Source organism: Aspergillus fischeri, genomic scaffold (assembly GCF_000149645.3).
Source record: "Aspergillus fischeri NRRL 181 1099437636263 genomic scaffold, whole genome shotgun sequence".
NCBI lineage: Eukaryota > Fungi > Ascomycota > Eurotiomycetes > Eurotiales > Aspergillaceae > Aspergillus > Aspergillus fischeri.
The window spans coordinates 134,903-151,976 of NW_001509763.1; the positions used below are offsets into that span (position 1 = coordinate 134,903).

General features: G+C 51.4%; 7 protein-coding genes across 7 annotated transcripts, besides 4 other annotated features; 4 read left to right on the top strand and 3 right to left on the bottom strand.

Annotated features, from left to right (window-relative positions):
* Positions 1–1,488: 1,488 nt before the first annotated feature.
* Positions 1,489–1,575: a microsatellite.
* A 902-nt stretch (positions 1,576–2,477) lies between these two features.
* NFIA_024870 (C2H2 zinc finger protein) lies at positions 2,478–4,412 on the top strand (the record flags this gene model as incomplete). The annotated part of the gene is made up of 1 exon (XM_001261311.1): positions 2,478–4,412. One exon carries the CDS (start codon positions 2,478–2,480, stop codon positions 4,410–4,412), a length of 1,935 nt encoding a protein of 644 aa, XP_001261312.1.
* A 737-nt stretch (positions 4,413–5,149) lies between these two features.
* NFIA_024880 (SRPBCC family protein) lies at positions 5,150–6,320 on the bottom strand (the record flags this gene model as incomplete). Its single annotated transcript, XM_001261312.1, has 2 exons — positions 5,150–5,574; positions 5,819–6,320. 2 exons carry the CDS (start codon positions 6,318–6,320, stop codon positions 5,150–5,152), a joined length of 927 nt encoding a protein of 308 aa, XP_001261313.1.
* A 595-nt stretch (positions 6,321–6,915) lies between these two features.
* Positions 6,916–8,137, bottom strand: NFIA_024890 (Stk19 family serine/threonine-protein kinase; the record flags this gene model as incomplete). Its single annotated transcript, XM_001261313.1, has 2 exons — positions 6,916–7,508; positions 7,570–8,137. The coding sequence occupies 2 exons, from the start codon at positions 8,135–8,137 to the stop codon at positions 6,916–6,918; spliced, it is 1,161 nt and encodes a 386-aa protein (XP_001261314.1).
* A 792-nt stretch (positions 8,138–8,929) lies between these two features.
* On the top strand, positions 8,930–11,904 carry NFIA_024900 (putative alpha,alpha-trehalose phosphate synthase subunit TPS3; the record flags this gene model as incomplete). Its single annotated transcript, XM_001261314.1, has 4 exons — positions 8,930–8,952; positions 9,011–10,394; positions 10,456–11,782; positions 11,855–11,904. The coding sequence occupies 4 exons, from the start codon at positions 8,930–8,932 to the stop codon at positions 11,902–11,904; spliced, it is 2,784 nt and encodes a 927-aa protein (XP_001261315.1).
* A 246-nt stretch (positions 11,905–12,150) lies between these two features.
* Positions 12,151–12,187: a microsatellite.
* Positions 12,188–12,460: 273 nt separating this feature from the next.
* On the top strand, positions 12,461–13,596 carry NFIA_024910 (thioesterase family protein; the record flags this gene model as incomplete). Its single annotated transcript, XM_001261315.1, has 2 exons — positions 12,461–12,569; positions 12,635–13,596. 2 exons carry the CDS (start codon positions 12,461–12,463, stop codon positions 13,594–13,596), a joined length of 1,071 nt encoding a protein of 356 aa, XP_001261316.1.
* Positions 13,597–13,725: 129 nt separating this feature from the next.
* Positions 13,726–14,457, bottom strand: NFIA_024920 (PaaI family thioesterase; the record flags this gene model as incomplete). Its single annotated transcript, XM_001261316.1, has 1 exon — positions 13,726–14,457. The coding sequence occupies one exon, from the start codon at positions 14,455–14,457 to the stop codon at positions 13,726–13,728; it is 732 nt and encodes a 243-aa protein (XP_001261317.1).
* Positions 14,458–15,097: 640 nt separating this feature from the next.
* Positions 15,098–15,147: a microsatellite.
* Positions 15,148–15,551: 404 nt separating this feature from the next.
* Positions 15,552–15,586: a microsatellite.
* Positions 15,587–16,031: 445 nt separating this feature from the next.
* NFIA_024930 (uncharacterized protein) lies at positions 16,032–16,756 on the top strand (the record flags this gene model as incomplete). Its single annotated transcript, XM_001261317.1, has 2 exons — positions 16,032–16,124; positions 16,208–16,756. The coding sequence occupies 2 exons, from the start codon at positions 16,032–16,034 to the stop codon at positions 16,754–16,756; spliced, it is 642 nt and encodes a 213-aa protein (XP_001261318.1).
* Positions 16,757–17,074: the final 318 nt, after the last annotated feature.

Below are 17,074 nucleotides of genomic sequence, written 5' to 3' on the forward strand. Positions count from 1 at the left end.
TGGCAGTTTGTCTTCAGGCGACATACTTAACCACAACTAACCCGGTTGGCATCTCTCTTGCTAGAGGCCTCTCAGAGCTGTAGTAGCTTGCTTACCTCTTAATACTTTGGATTATGTACTTTTCGGCTCATGACCGCTCGTCGAATCTTGAAAGGATGATTCCAGCCAACTTGGGTGAGAGCTATGGGGATATAAAGTAATAATGCAAGGCATTTACCAGCAGAGGTACCTTGGATACTAGCATGAAATGTACCAAAGTGGATGAAGATGGTCCATGCCGTAGTTTCCAGGTGATGTCAGGTCATGAAGCTCGCTGCAGTGGTTGTTGAAGAACATAAGATGGCTGTTATGAATAACGTGGATACGTCGGACTGTGTAAGTTACATATTATATATAATGTTGATGCTGAGAAGTGGACATTGGGAAAATGACATTTAAGCGCAAGTATTTGAAGGTGGATCGAAGACTGGGACGCTGTCTACAGGACGCAGGAGGTGATCGTCTAAAGGACCGAGGAGGAGCCTCTGAGGCATGACTCTTGAGCCTGGTATTGCAGTGTCATCTTGCACATATAATAGAGAGGGACGGCATTAAGAAGTTATAACTAGATAGATACTTATCATACTTTATGATGATTCTGTTGCCCCGGAGTTTCAGGACAGAGTGTACAGCCACCTCAAAGGGGTGCCCCACTGTCTGCTAAAAATCAAATCAGGTTTGACTCGTCTTTGCACTATGATCACATTGGTTCGCCAGCCACACTGCTCCAGGGATGGATTCAGCCTCATCTTTGGAAATCGCGCTTGTTCTGTCCAGTGCCACTGACAGAGGTGTGAATGCACGCGCACAATGCAATGTAGGTAAGGGAGATAAAAGGTACAGACAGAGTAAAGAGGTACACATACATGCAGAGTAAAATGGACATTGATGTCATTCTCGATGATTCCCGTCGAGGTTCTACGGAACAACCGTACCAGTGGATACCTACTCCGTCCTGTGTCGATGGATACGCGGCTCTAGAACATGGCTGTGCTGCGTCTTCAAATTCCTACACAATATCTAGGCAGACGTCGCTCTTTTCATTGCTCCTAACAAATAACCTTACGAATCATCGCAAAACAGAAGTTATTCCCTTAACTAGTAATCTTCCATAATTCGAAACAGAGTAGATATTCTGGCATAATTACTGAAAGGAAGACTGTCACGTAATTCTTGGCGACAAGAATTAGCCTTAGCCATAAACTAACCTACGTGACAGTACCTTACATCATTACATCAAAATGTCAGCCGGAGATACCACAGATCCGGTACGTCGACACACTAACTTCAGAGCCCCAGCATCCATACGGTAACCCAAATACGTACCTTTCCCCCTCTCCAGCCACTTTTTGTCCTTTGGATCCTCGTGTTCGCCTTCAGAGAGAGACTGGGAGACCGAGAGAGAATCTATCTCCGCTTTCTACTGTAACAGTAGCCAAAAACATAACCTCTACCTACCAATCCATCGATCCATCAATAATCCATCAATTGATCAATTCATTCTTCGATTCATTCGGTCCATCCAGTCATTCCATCTTTTTTCCTCCTCAACCATCTACTACCATACGGCAACAACAACAACAACTACTACTACTACTACTCAAAAACGGAATATATTGGAATCCGCAACCATCCTGAACTGTCTGCTGTTCAAGCTATCCCTTCTGTCAACCTAAGGCCTCCGATTAGATCCTTCTCTTCCCTTCCATTTGTACGCTACTTTTGTTCTGTGCACTGCATTGTCCCCCGATTTTCTTCCTCTGCCTTGCCTGCACTTGTCTCTTTCTGGTGGACAATTTATGCGATATTGCTGTTTTGTACATCTGAAAGGGGTCGATCCGCCTGCACGACATTCGTTTCCATTGTATTTCAAATCAGTCGTTGCCTCGAGCTTTATTTACAGCCCAAATAAGCATTCTCCATTCCGCCTGCACGCCCGCCACACTCCTCAAATCTCTTCCCACCCGATGGGTTAGCCGAATCCTGATAGAGATTTCAGCATCCATCAGAGGCGCTCATCCGGCTTGCAAGGCTCAGTCACTATTTTTACACTGCCACCGGGTCCATACTTCTCATCGTGGGGTCCCAGATCGTCTGACAAGGCGTTTGCGAAAGCTGACCTTCCCACTCCCGTCAGCTTGCGCCACACTCGGTTCCAGGTGAGCGCCCCACGCGACGGTGCTTCTCAATATAATGATATTACTCGTCGTTCTGTGCTACTTGACTCTTGTTCTTGGGATATCATCTTCCTTTGGTCGAAGCCTTTTCGTCTCGTTCAATGGACCCCCTTTGCTGCCTGCCGACTTGAAGATCCCTTCGTTCTTCCTGTAGCCGTCGAACTCAAAAAGAGATATTCATTCACTGACATGACTTCCGTGCAAGTAGCTTTCCCGTTCATTCGTCATCCGTTTCCGGCTGGCAACAAGCATCCGTTATCCATGGCTGCATTGACGCAATCGACTAACGAGCCGGTTGCCATCTCGAATCCCTTGTCCGGAACGCCTAGCTCGCTCATCTCGAGCCCGCCCGAATCCGTCGCGTTTCTGAAGCCATCGAAGCAAGATTCGAGCTTGACGTCCATCGCCAGCGCCGGACTAAACGTTACGAGGTCGAGGGAATCGTTACCCCAGATGTCCACCACTGCACCAACAGACGGTCCGATGGACCGATCACAGGAATCGGAAAAGGCGTCCGAGCAGAACAGTTCGCTGGTAGCAAGAGAGGCTCTGGGTGCTAGCGAAAAGCAAAATGTCGGTTCTATCCACGACTCTATGCCTATGTCGTCGGACCATATGCAAGTCGATTCGGCGCATACCTCGGGTAGCGTCCCCGATACTTTTGGTACTGCCGATAGCGGCTCGACCCTAATGGCCGCTCCGACTGTGGCCAGTCCGGGCCCCATAGAGGATTCTACCTCTCAGGACGGTGATCGCCCGCGCCATCGAGACGACACAGATATGCAGGAGAGTAGTAATAAGGCTTTCTCTTACCCAATGCCTACGGGCCATCTCGGCGATGCCCGCCGGGGTCTCAGTCTACCCAATTCTGGGTTCCAAAAAAGCGGCCAGCGATCACCGTCGGCCAAAAAGCATCGTTGTCCTTACTGTGCCACCGAGTTCACCAGACATCATAACCTCAAGAGCCATCTTCTCACCCACAGCCAGGAGAAGCCATACGTATGTCAGACTTGCCAGTCGCGCTTTCGGAGGCTCCATGATCTCAAGAGACATACGAAGCTTCATACCGGAGAGCGTCCACATATCTGTCCGAAGTGTGGGCGTCGGTTCGCGCGCGGTGATGCTCTTGCTCGACATAATAAGGGTCAGGGCGGCTGCGCCGGTCGCAGAGCCAGTATGGGGAGTTTTGCGCCAGAGGATGATTATGGCGACGGCGCTGTTCCCCCCGGCGCCGAAGATACCATGGACGGTCTCGTCTATGCCGAACCGGAGCGAATGGATGAAGAGGATGAACGCCGACTCAACATGCCCAGCATCAAAAAGCACGATGCCCCCTCAGATTCTATTCCACGCTCTCACTCTGGCAGCAGCTACCAACCGCGTCAGCCAAATACATATCCTCCAATAGCTGCCGGCAGACCCTCCCCGGGAGGATTATTCCCTCCTCCCACAAGCCACGGTGGGTCTAGTGCGTCGACATCTCCCGTTTCTCAATCCGGGAATATGACTTTCCCACCGCCGGGGCAGCCTTCGGGTGCGTCGGTGTTTCAGTCTACGAACGTGTCCGAGAGCCCAAGGCCCCTTTCACCAAACGCTCTTACCTCACACCAAGGCGGACATGGTCCGGAGGGCGGTAGTATCCAGTTGCACCGGTCACACTCTCCCGGTATGTCGCAGCCATTCCAGCAGCAACCCTTCAGCCGATCCGGACCCTCCCAGGGACCCGTCACGAATCATGCCGCTCCTGGCTTGGGACTTCCTCCCCCTCAACCCGGCGCCCCTCAGCTGCCTCCTCCACCCGGGATGGGCCCCTCGGATACGCGGTTCTCCCTTCACAATCCAGGATCTGTGCAGCCGCCGCCGCCGGCCGCTACAAAACACGGATCTTCCCTCGGTCATTCTACCAATCACAGTGGATCCCTGTCTTCGAAAGCTGGCCTGGACGCCACAGCAGGCAATGGCACTCATCTTCCCGGACCACATGATCCCAGCTTTGTAGAACAAGGCAGAGATCGGGAGGACAAGCTTTGGGCCTACATCCGATCAGTCCACGAAGAATTGGCGGGGTTGAAAAGCGAAGTGGCCGCTTTACGATCCCAACTTGCTTCGTCAAATGCCAGCAACCTAGCGCCTTCGAATAAAAGCGCCACATCGGCTCAACTCGAGAGCAGTTCCGGTAGCACTGCACAGCGATGACCGATATGCACTCATCTGTTATTGGTCCTCGAACTTTCATATGATGTCCCTTGCTATGTCTAGTAGTCCTCCCCGTCGTACCCAAAGGTTCGATTACCACCTCTCAAATGTCCCGTTACTCGGAGCTCAGATGTCTCTGACGACAGATCATCCCATGTCTACACGAACTTTGCTGCCGAGCCAGGCTGGTAAATCTGATTCGCCGAACTCCTTCTTTTCTTCCCTTTCGTTTGTGCTTCCGATTACCACTATCTCACCTACGTCTCGTCTTTTGATTTCTTAGCCTCTATAATATTTCATTTCACCATTTACGTGACGGTGTTCGCCATGTCGAAAGTTGCATAACGCTGGGTATGATGGTTTGTCTCCACTGGCTGTACTTGGCGCTATTCTGTTTCATAACATACTCTTCTTCCGCGTTTGTCTTTTTTCGGGTTCTATGGCGCAGGGAGTAAGGAGTTAAAAATTCGTCCTTCTGGTCTCCTTGGTCTGGAAGTTCATGCTGGCAAAATCCGTCACAAATTCATTCGTTGGGCCACATATGTACTTCCCGTCTGGGAGACGTTTCGATTGAGCTCTGTATTTGTATTCGTTTTCTTCTTGTACTTGGAGAAAATCAGCACCGGCTAGTCCTCTGTACCCAACAATGGCTGCAAGGAAGTCCAAAGGAGTAGCACAGCACGAGTGCACTATCAGACATCGATCTTAGATATGGTTAACGGCATTTCGCTACTATTTCAAGCTGAATCTGATATATTGCTTCTCTGCTGGCCTGTCCAACTGATGAAATACCCCACGTCGGCTACGATTGCCTTGGGGACTCCGCCCATCGTCCAGCTTCGTTGTATCCACCGCGGAATCGCCCCGCCTGCATACGAAGTGGTCGCCATCGTCCACTCCTGCTGATTGGCATCACCAGTCCTGCCCCTCGCGTGTGGGTTAGAGGCCACCGCCGGTGTTGGCACTGATACAACCTGTTCCACGCTGGCATAGGATGCAAAAACCGCGTTTCTGGGCGCGACGGATGCAACCTTCTCCCGTATCTCGTGGGGAATTGCATCTGTAGGTTTCGCCGCTAGAGGGATCTGAACCGTCATGAATCCCTGATGGACGAAGTTTGGTAAGTCAGCAGAGATGACTAGGCTGATGAAGGTGCGAGGGGCTATTAAGGCTGTTGGGTGGAAAGTATGGGTGATGATGTTCACTGGCTGCTTGTTAGTGGTTGCCATTAGATGCGTGGTGCATAGACCTGGGGTGTTTTGGGTGTATATAGAATAGATTAACGAAGCAAAAGATACGACCTGCCGGAGACAGGATGCAAATACAAGGAGTGCATTCTCGATGTACGAGTCGCATACGATTACACACAAAGCAAATCATCTCACAAGATCGAGATCTCAACTCACCATGCATCCCGACCTGCCTCCAACCACCCTCGATCTCCCCCTCGGTCGGCCACTCCAGCAACCTCTCGACAGAAGTCACACTGGGCGTATATGCCATCTCATTCTCGGAATGATTCTCCCTCAATCCCCTGCGGAACTCCTCCCACGAAGCCGAACCGTCCACAGCGGCATCCTGGTGAACACTCTTCCGACATACCCAGAATTCCTCCTCTCCTCGGACACTCCCCTTGCCGTGGCGGATGGTGCGCTTGAGGAGCTGAACCTTGGCTGTGGCTGGTGGGGAGGAGCGCGGTTTCGGGTCTACCTTGAAGGTATTCGGGATGGTGTCTGTGAGGAGAGAGTGGGCTTCTGATAGGGCTGTTTCGAGGAAGCTGTGGAGTGGGGGACGGGATGACGATGGGGATGCGTTGAGGGAGGGGTGAGCGGGAAGGGAGGAAAGGGGATGTGGGGAGAGGCGGATGAGTGGTGTTGACACTGTGGACTTGAGCTTTGAAGATTCCATTTTAGATAACCTCGATATTGTGAAGATGGAATGGCAAGCTAGCTAGGTGAGCTAGATGATAAGCTCCGCGAGCTCCTGAATAGTAACTAGGTTGTGTGCTGATCATCTCTGAAGTGCCAGATGTGGATCTTGAGCCTGCGGGTAAATTAAACTATCAGTCGAGAAGCCGTGGGGTGAGCAAAGATGTCTTGTATTCTATAGTAACTTCTATCTCAAACCTAACCAGGGGTATATGAAGGGGCTCGAGACGCTTTCCGGTACTCGAGCCTCGACAGAACATGAAGCACTCCAAAGACCGTACCTACAGCTCTTTATGAGCTTTGATATGTCTTCAACGTGTCAGAAGAACGGCCAGGGTATCGATACGTTCGCCCAAACCATCCAGCACGGCACGGCGTCCGTCAGCGAGACATTCTTCGTCGGACCGAACTTCCCGGGCCTCGAGCTGCGCAATCGCGCTATGGTTCGTCTTCCGTAGTGGTGTCGATATTGGACGACGTATATATATGTATGCTTCAATGAGGTGAAAGCGGGTGGAATTTCACCATCGCACCCAGTTTCATCCAAATTGCACGACTTCCTCTACGAAGCAAATTCATAGAGCGCGTACTGCAGGCCCAACACTGCCAGTATCGAAGATCTCAATTAACCCGGCCCCCAGAGCTTCCTCCAGAGCCCAGCGGAAATTCATGCCATAGAGCTCTTTCCACTTTCTCGTCTTTCCTGGAAGTATGCCAGCAAATTCACCTCGCACGCGCTTCGCAACGCTGAAGCTCTTATCCGTTTCAACCGCGCCATCCCAGCGATCCCGCAGAAGATAGACAGGGGCCTCGCCAGAACTGGACTTGTTGAGAAGACCAAGGAGATGTTTCCGACCAGCTCCGAGAAGGCGAAGATATGGCCCAGTGTTGGGAAGTGAGAGGAAGAGGGTGGCTGTCTCAAATTGAGACTGATGCTGGTTATCCGGAGTGTCGCAGGACTGACCGTCGCTACTACTCCGACTAGCAGAAGCAGGAGTAGAGGATGGAAGACCGGGAAGCGATGCGACACCCGTGGAACCTTTGACGAGAGAGGACGATGACACCAAAAATCCGGCGCGAAGCAGTTCCATACGCTCCGATTGGGAAAGACGCGATGCAGGTATAGCCGATGTGTTTCCGATGTGGTCGAGAACCTGAAGAAATTTATCTGCGAGCTGATCAGCAAGAGCAAGGCAAACAGGTGATACGGCAGGACGCCATTCACTTACCCTTAACTGAGGCCTCCAAGACACTGCTTTCCCGCACCAGCCTTTCCCAATCCTCTGTTAGAACTAGGCAATCGCCAAGCCCCGCCGCATCATTCCCTCTTCCTGGGACGATCAAGCGACGAACACGACCGGCATTGACCAGTTCCACAATCTCTTTCTCCACTTTCGTAGGCGCATCCATCAGAGTGTGAACATGAGCCACTGAGGCTAGAGGGGGTAGCGACCGGCGTAGATTAAGTACTTGAGCAATGCGAGTACTATTCATGCCAGCGCGAGCAGGGATATCCTCGAACATCTTGTCGCGAATGTAGTGGATGGCCTGAATCACATCCTCGACGGCGGCGATCTGTGACACATAATGCGAACTCCCAAGGTCAGGAAGTGGGCCCTGATCAGAATCACCCGTGTACAGCTCATCTAGCTGATCGGACTTGGAAGGACGGGAGGATTGAATGGCGGCTTTCTGGCGAGCATGTCCGGCAAAAGGGGAGGCGCGAGGTTTAAACGTTGCGGGTCTCTTTTTCTTTTGAATACCAGATACCGGAGCAGATGTGATCCGTAATGGCATGGCCCAGCAAGAAGAATAGAAGGGAAGGACTGCGGTTTTAGAAACCTTTCAGGAAGAGATGTCGTTCAAGTTTTTGGATGCCCTCAAGTGATACGAAATTTCTGCCTGAGGCTTCCTATTCCATGTGATGATAAGATGCGATTTATCAACACGTGACCAATACCCCTCACTATCCGAACCGCCTGTGAATCTACAGTTCTGAGCCAATCAGAGCGCAGCTTATGGTTTGCATGATGACAGACGAACCAACCCAACAAGGATCGATCATCTCAGCCAATAACGAAATGATCGACCAGTCGGGACGACAAAAGATCTTAGTTTTAATCAGAGAGATACTTTGTAGATCACTGTTAATAGTCCAAAATTTTTCTAGACAGGGCCGAAGCCACCCTGGAGAGGGAAAAAAGAGATACATCCTTCTTCTCACCCTGGATTCTCTTGTTTTTGACCATTGCTTATCAGGTTTTTAGTGGGCCGTCCCACTGCTGCTGTATTCTTCCGCCTTAGGCCTCACCCTTTTCTCACATGACGTAGCCATGAGAGAAGGCCCTTTGTGTCCAAGTTCTGACAAGTACAACGATCCGTGGTAGAATAGAACCAGCAGTTGTATCAGCCCAGCATTCAGGGTGCCTTTTTCTTGTCGCTGTGTCACTTTTTCTATATCTTCTATGACCCTTTCTTCATCAACTGCAGTTCGAGCACTATTCCTTTCCATTTCCTGCAGCCCCTCCTTCGCCATTCGTTGGCATCCCTCCTCCGCCATTGGTTTAGAGTCCGTATCAATCAGCAAAGATGACGATCTTCATCGCTTCATTGTATGTCGACTATTCTCTCCTTACTGTCATTGTTGCGCTGACGTATTCGATCTGCCAGATTCCTACCGTACACTGTGAATTTTCATGACAACGACTCTGAAGATCCAGCCGGTGCTCTAACGAGCCCTCCCGTATCGAACCCTCCGTCCCAGGCTGTGACCCCAACACCCAATGCTGCTATCAGCTTGTTTGAACGACAGAATGGTGCTAGAAAGGCAGGCCTGACGCCTGGGGCTACAACTGATCATGAGCGAATCTTCACATCGGACATCACAAAGGCTGAGCAGGAACCCTCAAGCTATCCATTTCCTGCTGTGCCAGATGATGCAAATCTTCTCACCGAAAGTGAAGCCCATTCTCCCGCCTGGGGTGCCACCACAGCTCTGAACCAGCCCAGGGCTCGGCCGCCTATTTCACCCTCCCCTTCGATCCTTAAACACCAGGAGCCCACTGTCTCTGTTTTGGAGCCGATTCGCGAAAAGACACCATTGAAGATCGAACCCTTCCGGTCGCATCCCCCGGACAAAGCCGAGGATCGCAGCCGCAAAACTTCGTTCTCGAAGGCCGAGTGGACCGTCGAAACAGCAGAGCAGGGTAACGGCGGGTTGCGTAATGCGGTGCGATCTGCAACGGATGCAGGCCAATTGGAAGACAAAGTGTGGGTTGGCACGCTGGGTATGCCCACGGATGCATTGTCGCCGCACACCAAAGCTGCCATCGCCGAGAAGTTAGAAGATGAGTACGGATCGTTGACGGTCTATGTCAGCGACGGTGATTTTGACGGTCACTACACTCATTTCTGCAAGACAATCCTCTGGCCTGTGTTTCATTACCAGATCCCCGACAACCCGAAAAGCAAAGCATATGAAGACCACTCCTGGATTTATTATGTCAAGACCAACCAGGCGTTCGCGGAGCGCATTGCGAAGAATTGGAAACGCGGCGATTCCATCTGGGTCCAGGACTACCACCTGCTCCTTGTCCCCGCGATGCTTCGGAAATTACTCCCGGACGCACAAATCGGTTTCTTCCTGCATATAGCTTTTCCTTCCTCCGAAGTGTTCAGATGCTTGGCGCCTCGAAAAGAACTTCTCGATGGCATGTTGGGCGCTAACCTTATTGGGTTCCAGACTGATGAGTACTGCCGACATTTCCTTCAGACCTGTAGTCGCATCCTTTGCGTCGAGGCAACCAACGAGGGACTCGAGCTGGAGGATCGCTTTGTTAACGTGGGTACATTTCCCATCGGTATCGATCCAACCTCCTGGGACAAGCGACGACAGGCGGCCGATGTGGAACAATGGGTGAAGACAATCTCGGAGAGATATGAAGGAAAATGTCTTATCGTTTCCCGCGACAAAATTGACTCAGTTCGCGGAATCAGGCAAAAGCTTCTGAGCTACGAGCTCTTCCTAAACACGTACCCTGAATGGAGAGACAAGGCAAGTACATTCTTGGCTGCTATATGCGCCTTTATGCGATTGCGCTGACCCTTCTGGACAGGTTGTTCTGATTCAAGTCGCGACAAGCACCACCGAACAGCCAGAGCTCGAAGCCATGATTTCAGACATCGCCATGCGAATTAACTCGATGCACTCAACGCTTGCTCATCAGCCACTGGTATTCCTCAAACAAGATCTTGCTTTCCCGCAATACTTGGCTTTGATCTCAGTGGCGGATGCCTTGATGATCACCAGTTTGCGTGAAGGAATGAATCTGACCAGTCATGAATTTGTGTATTGCCAAGATGGAAAATACGGAAACAAGAAGTATGGATCTCTCATTCTGAGCGAGTTCACTGGAAGTGCGTCGGTTTTTGGCAACCACGCGCTGCTTGTCAACCCCTGGGACTACCGCCAATGTGCGGAGGCCGTCCATACTGCACTGACCAGGAGCGAGGCGGAGCGTCAACGGGTGTGGGAGCAGCTTCGCCGGGCCGTCCTTCAGAACTCCACAGGAAACTGGGTGAAATCCTTCAATGAGAAATTGCAACGTGTCTGGAATGAACAGTCTTCCCGTGAGATCATGGCTGTTCCGCGCTTGCCCGTCAACAAAGTGGAGGAGATGTACCGAAAATCCGCACGCCGATTGATTATTGTGGACTACGAGGGCACTCTTGCGTCATGGGGCTCTCCCAAGAGCATCATTGTCACGACTCCACAGCGAGCCATTACCACATTGACGGATTTGACGGAGGACAGTAAGAATGTGGTTTATGTCATGAGCTCACGAATGCCTGAAGAGATGGAACGTCTGTTCCGACGAGTTCCCGGCCTCGGGCTGATCGCAGAGAATGGCTGCTTCGTGCGAGAGCCGAACACCGAAGAATGGCTCAAGTTGACCAACAAGGAGCGGACAGATGCCTGGAAGGAAGGCGTCAGTCAGATTCTCAGCTACTACCAGGAACGAGCGGAGGGCAGCTGGATTGAGAAACGCCACTGCTCCCTCGTGTTCCACTATGGCTCGGCGGAAGACAACGAGGCTGCCTCTCGGCTGGCATCTGAGTGTGCAGGTCATATCAACGATGCATGCGCCAGTCAGGGGGTACATGCCGTTCTCATTGACCGTGCACTCGTGGTAGGACCAGCAAATACGAACAAGGCCTCGGCGGCGGAATTGGTATGGCGGGACTGCATCAATGCGAGCCAAAAGGACGAGCAGATTGCTCGGCCGGACTTTTTGTTGGCCATCGGAGACGGTCGAGACGACGAGCCAGTGTTCCGATGGGCTAACAAGCTGGAAAGTGCAAAGGCAGTTGGCTATGCGATGACAGTCACTCTGGGGTCTCGCAGCACAGAGGCCAAAGCCACTCTGACGCAGGGAGTGACTGGTAAGTAGTTTGTCGTGCCATACTAGGCTTCTAAGCAATGTAGAACGTCTCGCTGACTCCAACTGTTCACAGGTGTCCTCTCTTGCCTTGAGAGACTGGCAAATGCGTCACCAGCGCACTAAGTACACAGATTCTTCTTTTGATTCAATCAATCTACGAGGGTACGATGCAAATGGCTCAATATTTGGATGTATTGGGAAATTAATTACACCGCAGCGTTGAAGATAAAAGAAGGTCAACGGGCGTAATGAATGGAATATCTGGATATGGAATGTGAGGAATATTTCGTTCCATACAGATAAAAAATGCCGGAACACGGATGCCACATACAAGAACATCATGATGAACGTTTTCAATCCGTAGGTTTTTGGTCAACTGGTCAACTGGTCAACTGGTCAACTGGTCACGAACTGTAGCGGGTTAGTCAGCGTTCGGCTGTTTTGGCTCCAAAGATACGAAGAACCGAGGTCTGGTCAGGCCTGATCCGAAGCGCATGGCCGACGTATTAATGTTGACAATCGACTGCGACATTAGCTGCGGTTTCCGGCATGTCTCCAACCTCTCTTTCATTTGACAGGACTTCCAATTTCTCTGAACAGCTTGCTTGGCCTGATCTGACCTGACCTGTCAATCTACAAAAGTAATCTTCTTTTGCGGCCGTAACGACAACCTATAGCGATGGCAGCCCCCGCAGCAAATCAGGCCTTTGAGGAGGCGATCAAAGTGACTCCTGTAAATAGCCACCGGTACTCGGCCGTCTTGCGGGATGAATGGTGCATTGGCACCGGTACGTCTCCTACAATTTGCAGAATAGCGATTCGAGATCATTGCGAGCTGATTGACGCCGTGTAGTTCCCAACGGCGGATATACAACAGCTGTCCTTTACCGATTGGCAATCACACATTTTGCGCACACACATCCCAGGCGGTACGATGACACTGCCACCCCGATCTCCATGCAGCTTGCGTTTCTACGTCGCACGGCCGTCGGCCCGGCTGTGTTGGAGGTGCAGGATACGAAAATCGGGGCTCGAACCAGTACGATACATGTCGCGCTGTTGCAGCCTAGCGAGAAGGGGAAGAAGAAGGAGACACAGACTGGGCCGTCGGTCTCATCTGACGACGGGGAAAATCTGGAAGTCAAGGTCGCGGGTTATATCACGGTGAGCCCCGCGACGGCTGAAGTGGGCGTGTCGGCGCCCTCGAGCTGGACCTTGCTACCTGAGGCAATTCGCGGGTCGGGGTCTCAGGGTCGCGTGAACCTTGCAGCATTGCGGGAGACCGGTCGTGATGGGCAATGGGTTCGGCTGGTTGCGCCGTTTCCCGAGTTCCGCCGGGCGTCGCAGCAGGTTGAACTGTACGGACCGGATCCTGCGCTGGGCAAGCCGCCGGTTGTCGACCAGTGGGCGCGGTTCCGGCCAGGTGGGAACACGGAGGCGCGGTGGACGAATGAGGCCGTGGCGTTTTTGGTGGACATGTTCCCGATGGCGCTGGATGGGTTTGACAGCATGGGCAAGGCGACGAAGGAGGGAGGCACTATAGACGACGCTGCAGAAACGGAAGCGGCGAAGGGAAAACTGGCCAAGTACTGGTACCCGACCGTGACGCTGAACATCGACTTCAAGAAGCGGTTACCGGCGAGCGGGGTGGAGTGGCTGTATAGCCGAGTGCAGACCAAGTCGGTGCGGAACGGCCGGACCGATCTGGACGTGGTGGTTCTGGATGAGCAGGGGGATGTGGTCGCGCTGAGCACCCAAGTGGGATTGGTGGTGGATGCCAGCCGGAATATCGGGCAGCGGAAGTCGAAGATGTAGCCTTCTTCCCTGCATCACTCCCCTCTCTCCTTAGACCACTAAATCTACGCATAAATGTCTTTGTATGTACATTTATATCTCTATACGGAGTATATACATTAGAAATAGAATATGGAATGGAGACGGTGGTCACAACGAAGGAGCAGTTTGTATCCAAAACGCCATGGCATCCGTCACCACTGTCTTCTTTTTCGCCCATTCCAGATGGCCCCCGAGACCGCGGCCGTTGTTCTCGTCACTTTCTTCCTGCACCGCTTGCGCACGCACCCAGTACTTCCTTCCGACCCTAGCCACGACTTTCGCGCGGACGACAACCAAGCCAGGCACACGGAGGGGTTTCTTGTATCGGACGTCCAGCTGCGCGGTGTAGATAGCACCCCGCGGATGGTCCCCGGAGGACGGAGCATGAATGGCGACTGCCAAGGACATGGCCTCGTCAAGCAGTGTGGCCACGACGCCGCCATGAGCGGTGGACGGATGGCCACTCACGCCGGGCGTCGCCAGATCAACCATCATAATGATATCCGGAGGAATTGGCGAGGGCGCCGACGACGGGGTTGCGGTGGGACTGGGCCAGACGGGGACCTCCTGCGGGGGAGGGAGGAGGTTGCGTCGGCGGAGAGTCAGACAGTGCGGGATGGTGGAGGATGTGGCCAGGGTGCCGGCGAAGAAGCCATCTTCGCCTGTGTGTGGCTTGGGGAGTCGGGACCAGGTGCGGATGGGATAGTAGTCTGGGGAGTTGAGGAGGGAGTTGGACCAGCCGATGGCGCGAAAGGGATCAAGTAGGGCGGGATCGGAGGTGGGTTCGCTCATGTAGGAAGTGGGCGGAGGAGCGGAGGGAGGGTGGTCTTTTTCGGCCATTTTTAGAGGGATTGTATCGAGGAAAGAGATAATTGAGGGTGAGATGGACGAGAAGGTAGGAAATGTATCCACAAAAGTGCCTGTTCGATGTGTCCAACAGCAGCAACGAACCTCGGCTACAGTTCGGATGAAGAACCATCATGCCGATTGATCATCGTCAGGTTTACGGTTGATCTGGAGTGATCAGTAGTTAGTTAGACAACCATCTGTCAAGATATGGGACCTGAGAAGAATACTCATAATTGGCTCAGATATCGACTTTCGTAAGGTAGTAGTAGACTGAGTGTGCTACGAGTCCTACGTTCTTTCATATCTAGTCCGCAGCGGGTATGTTCTCTGTTTGTGGAAATGTTATCTCCGAGATTGATCAAGTCTACTCCGTACATACTCCGTAGTATTTACTCTACGGAGTTATGGATAGGATAGTCATTTGTTCTGACACTATTTATCTGCTACAGGCTAGTTACTCTATAGTGTCTACCTGCGTTGTCCGCCCTCAGGTACATTCAGGTACCCAACCAATGTCTGAGCACATGAGCAACCACGGCATTCCTCTGTTTTCGGATGGTATGATATGACTCTGATCCTTTAGTATTATTCCTCCAAGAAATATTTCTTATTCCTTGTGCCACCAGTCCTGAATAATAATCATAATAACAATAACAAACAACAACAAAGATAATAATAATAGCAGCTGATGATGAATGTTGAGTTACACTAGGTACTCTCCTGGCGACACCTAAAGTGCCGGTCGTTCCATGATTTCGACTGTATGGAGCAGACTACTCTGTAGGTATCTCCGCAGACTCCGGAGCGTCAGGTGAATGATTGGCTGTCAACAAATACAATGGGTTCGGTCATTTAGGTAGTAGACTAGGTTACGTAGTGGATACTATGTCTTGCTAACATAGTTGCTACTAGTCGCTAATTGCTAGCTTCAAATGTGGTGCCTGACTTGAAGTTCTTCGCAATGTTTATTATCCGGCAGTGTCATCACTCGTACGGAGCAGACAATTCTTCACGGAAATAAAGGATTGATTGATAATGAATCCTGCTATTTGAGTCCAACAGTCATGGGACCAGTTAAGAAGAAGAATAGTAGTAATAGTAATAATAATAATAATAATAACAGTCAAGACCATGGACTAGCTAGGACTGTACCAAGGTATCTCCGTTAGTCTGCAACTAACTCCTCTACCAGGTCCAATGTCCAAGTCCAAGTCCTAAAACTAAGATCCTTGGTCGAATTTGAATAATTTCCGTTTTCGACGAGAATTGACGCTAAACTGGCATTCCTGATCCTCGATAGGTCCTTTCCTTCTAATACAAAATAATCTAAGTGTTTGCTGGAGAGAATTGGACTTTCCCTCTTGTTTATTTCCCTCGTTCTTCTCCTCCACTTCCTCTCCTTCTTTTACCTGTCTCCCTTCTCTTCCCTCCCTCTTCTCTCTCCATCGTCGTCGTCGTCATTAACAATAATAATCTCATCCAGTTAGGATTATTTGCATCCTCAATAACCTTATCAATTGACTGTCGATCTTCTCACATAATCAAAGATCTTCACCTTCTCCACCATGCGCTCCATCGCCATTGTCTTGCCCACCTTGGTGGCTGCCGCTGCTGCTGCCAACAATTACACTTTCCCCGCGGGCTTCAACATCGCTCAGGTTACCTCTACTGACAAAGGTCCGTGGCTGAGGTCGCTCGTCAACCCGAGTGGTCAATTGACTGACATCGAGACGATTTATAGCTTCTTGGTGTCTGGCTGAGCGGAACACCTGCCCGAGTATCTGCGGTGGAATCGCCGATCGCAACTCATGTGATTCCGTATGTTTTGATGAACTTAAAACCCACCGTTCTCAATGCTCACCCAACTAATGCGATAAATGAACAGGACACTCTCCAATTCTCTTGCGTTTGCAGCAACGGTACCGAGGCCGACGTGTCCCCGTACATGCAGACCATCCCCTTCTTTGTCTGCCAGGAAACCTACAAGCAGTGCATTGGTGCCTCCTCGACTCAGGATCAGGATGAAAAGTGTACGGCCGCCCAGAAAGAATGCGGTACACTGAACGCGACGGCCTCTTCCACCTCCTCATCGACCACTACCTCTTCCGCTATTTCCACCGCCACGGAGAGCGCGACCGGAAACCAGGCTGAGTCGACTGCCACGGCCACCACTACTACTAGCAGCAGTGCTACCGCTCAGACTAGCAATGCTGCCATTCGCCTGGTCGGAGAGCACGCCACTGGTGTGATGGCGACCGTGCTCTTCTTTGCGGCTCGTCTCTTGCTGTAAGTGGGGTGGTGTGCCATGTTTGCGATCATGACCATTCCTATCACATCCGTTGAGTATGCGACCATGGAGCGCACAAGACAACCAGGGAGATTGATACTCGACCGTTTACCTCTCTGTCTAATGCCTGTTCGTCGCCCGTATTCCGCACTTTGTTTTTTTCCGACCACTTGACTCATTGCACTGCAATCGCAATATTCCCCCGCATCCATGCCTCGTAATTGAGCCATTTGAGATATTATGATCCTGTATGCACTATACGTTTTTCATGACTGTCCTTAATTGGAGCCTGCAAATACCTGTCGGCGCTTAGGAATTGAC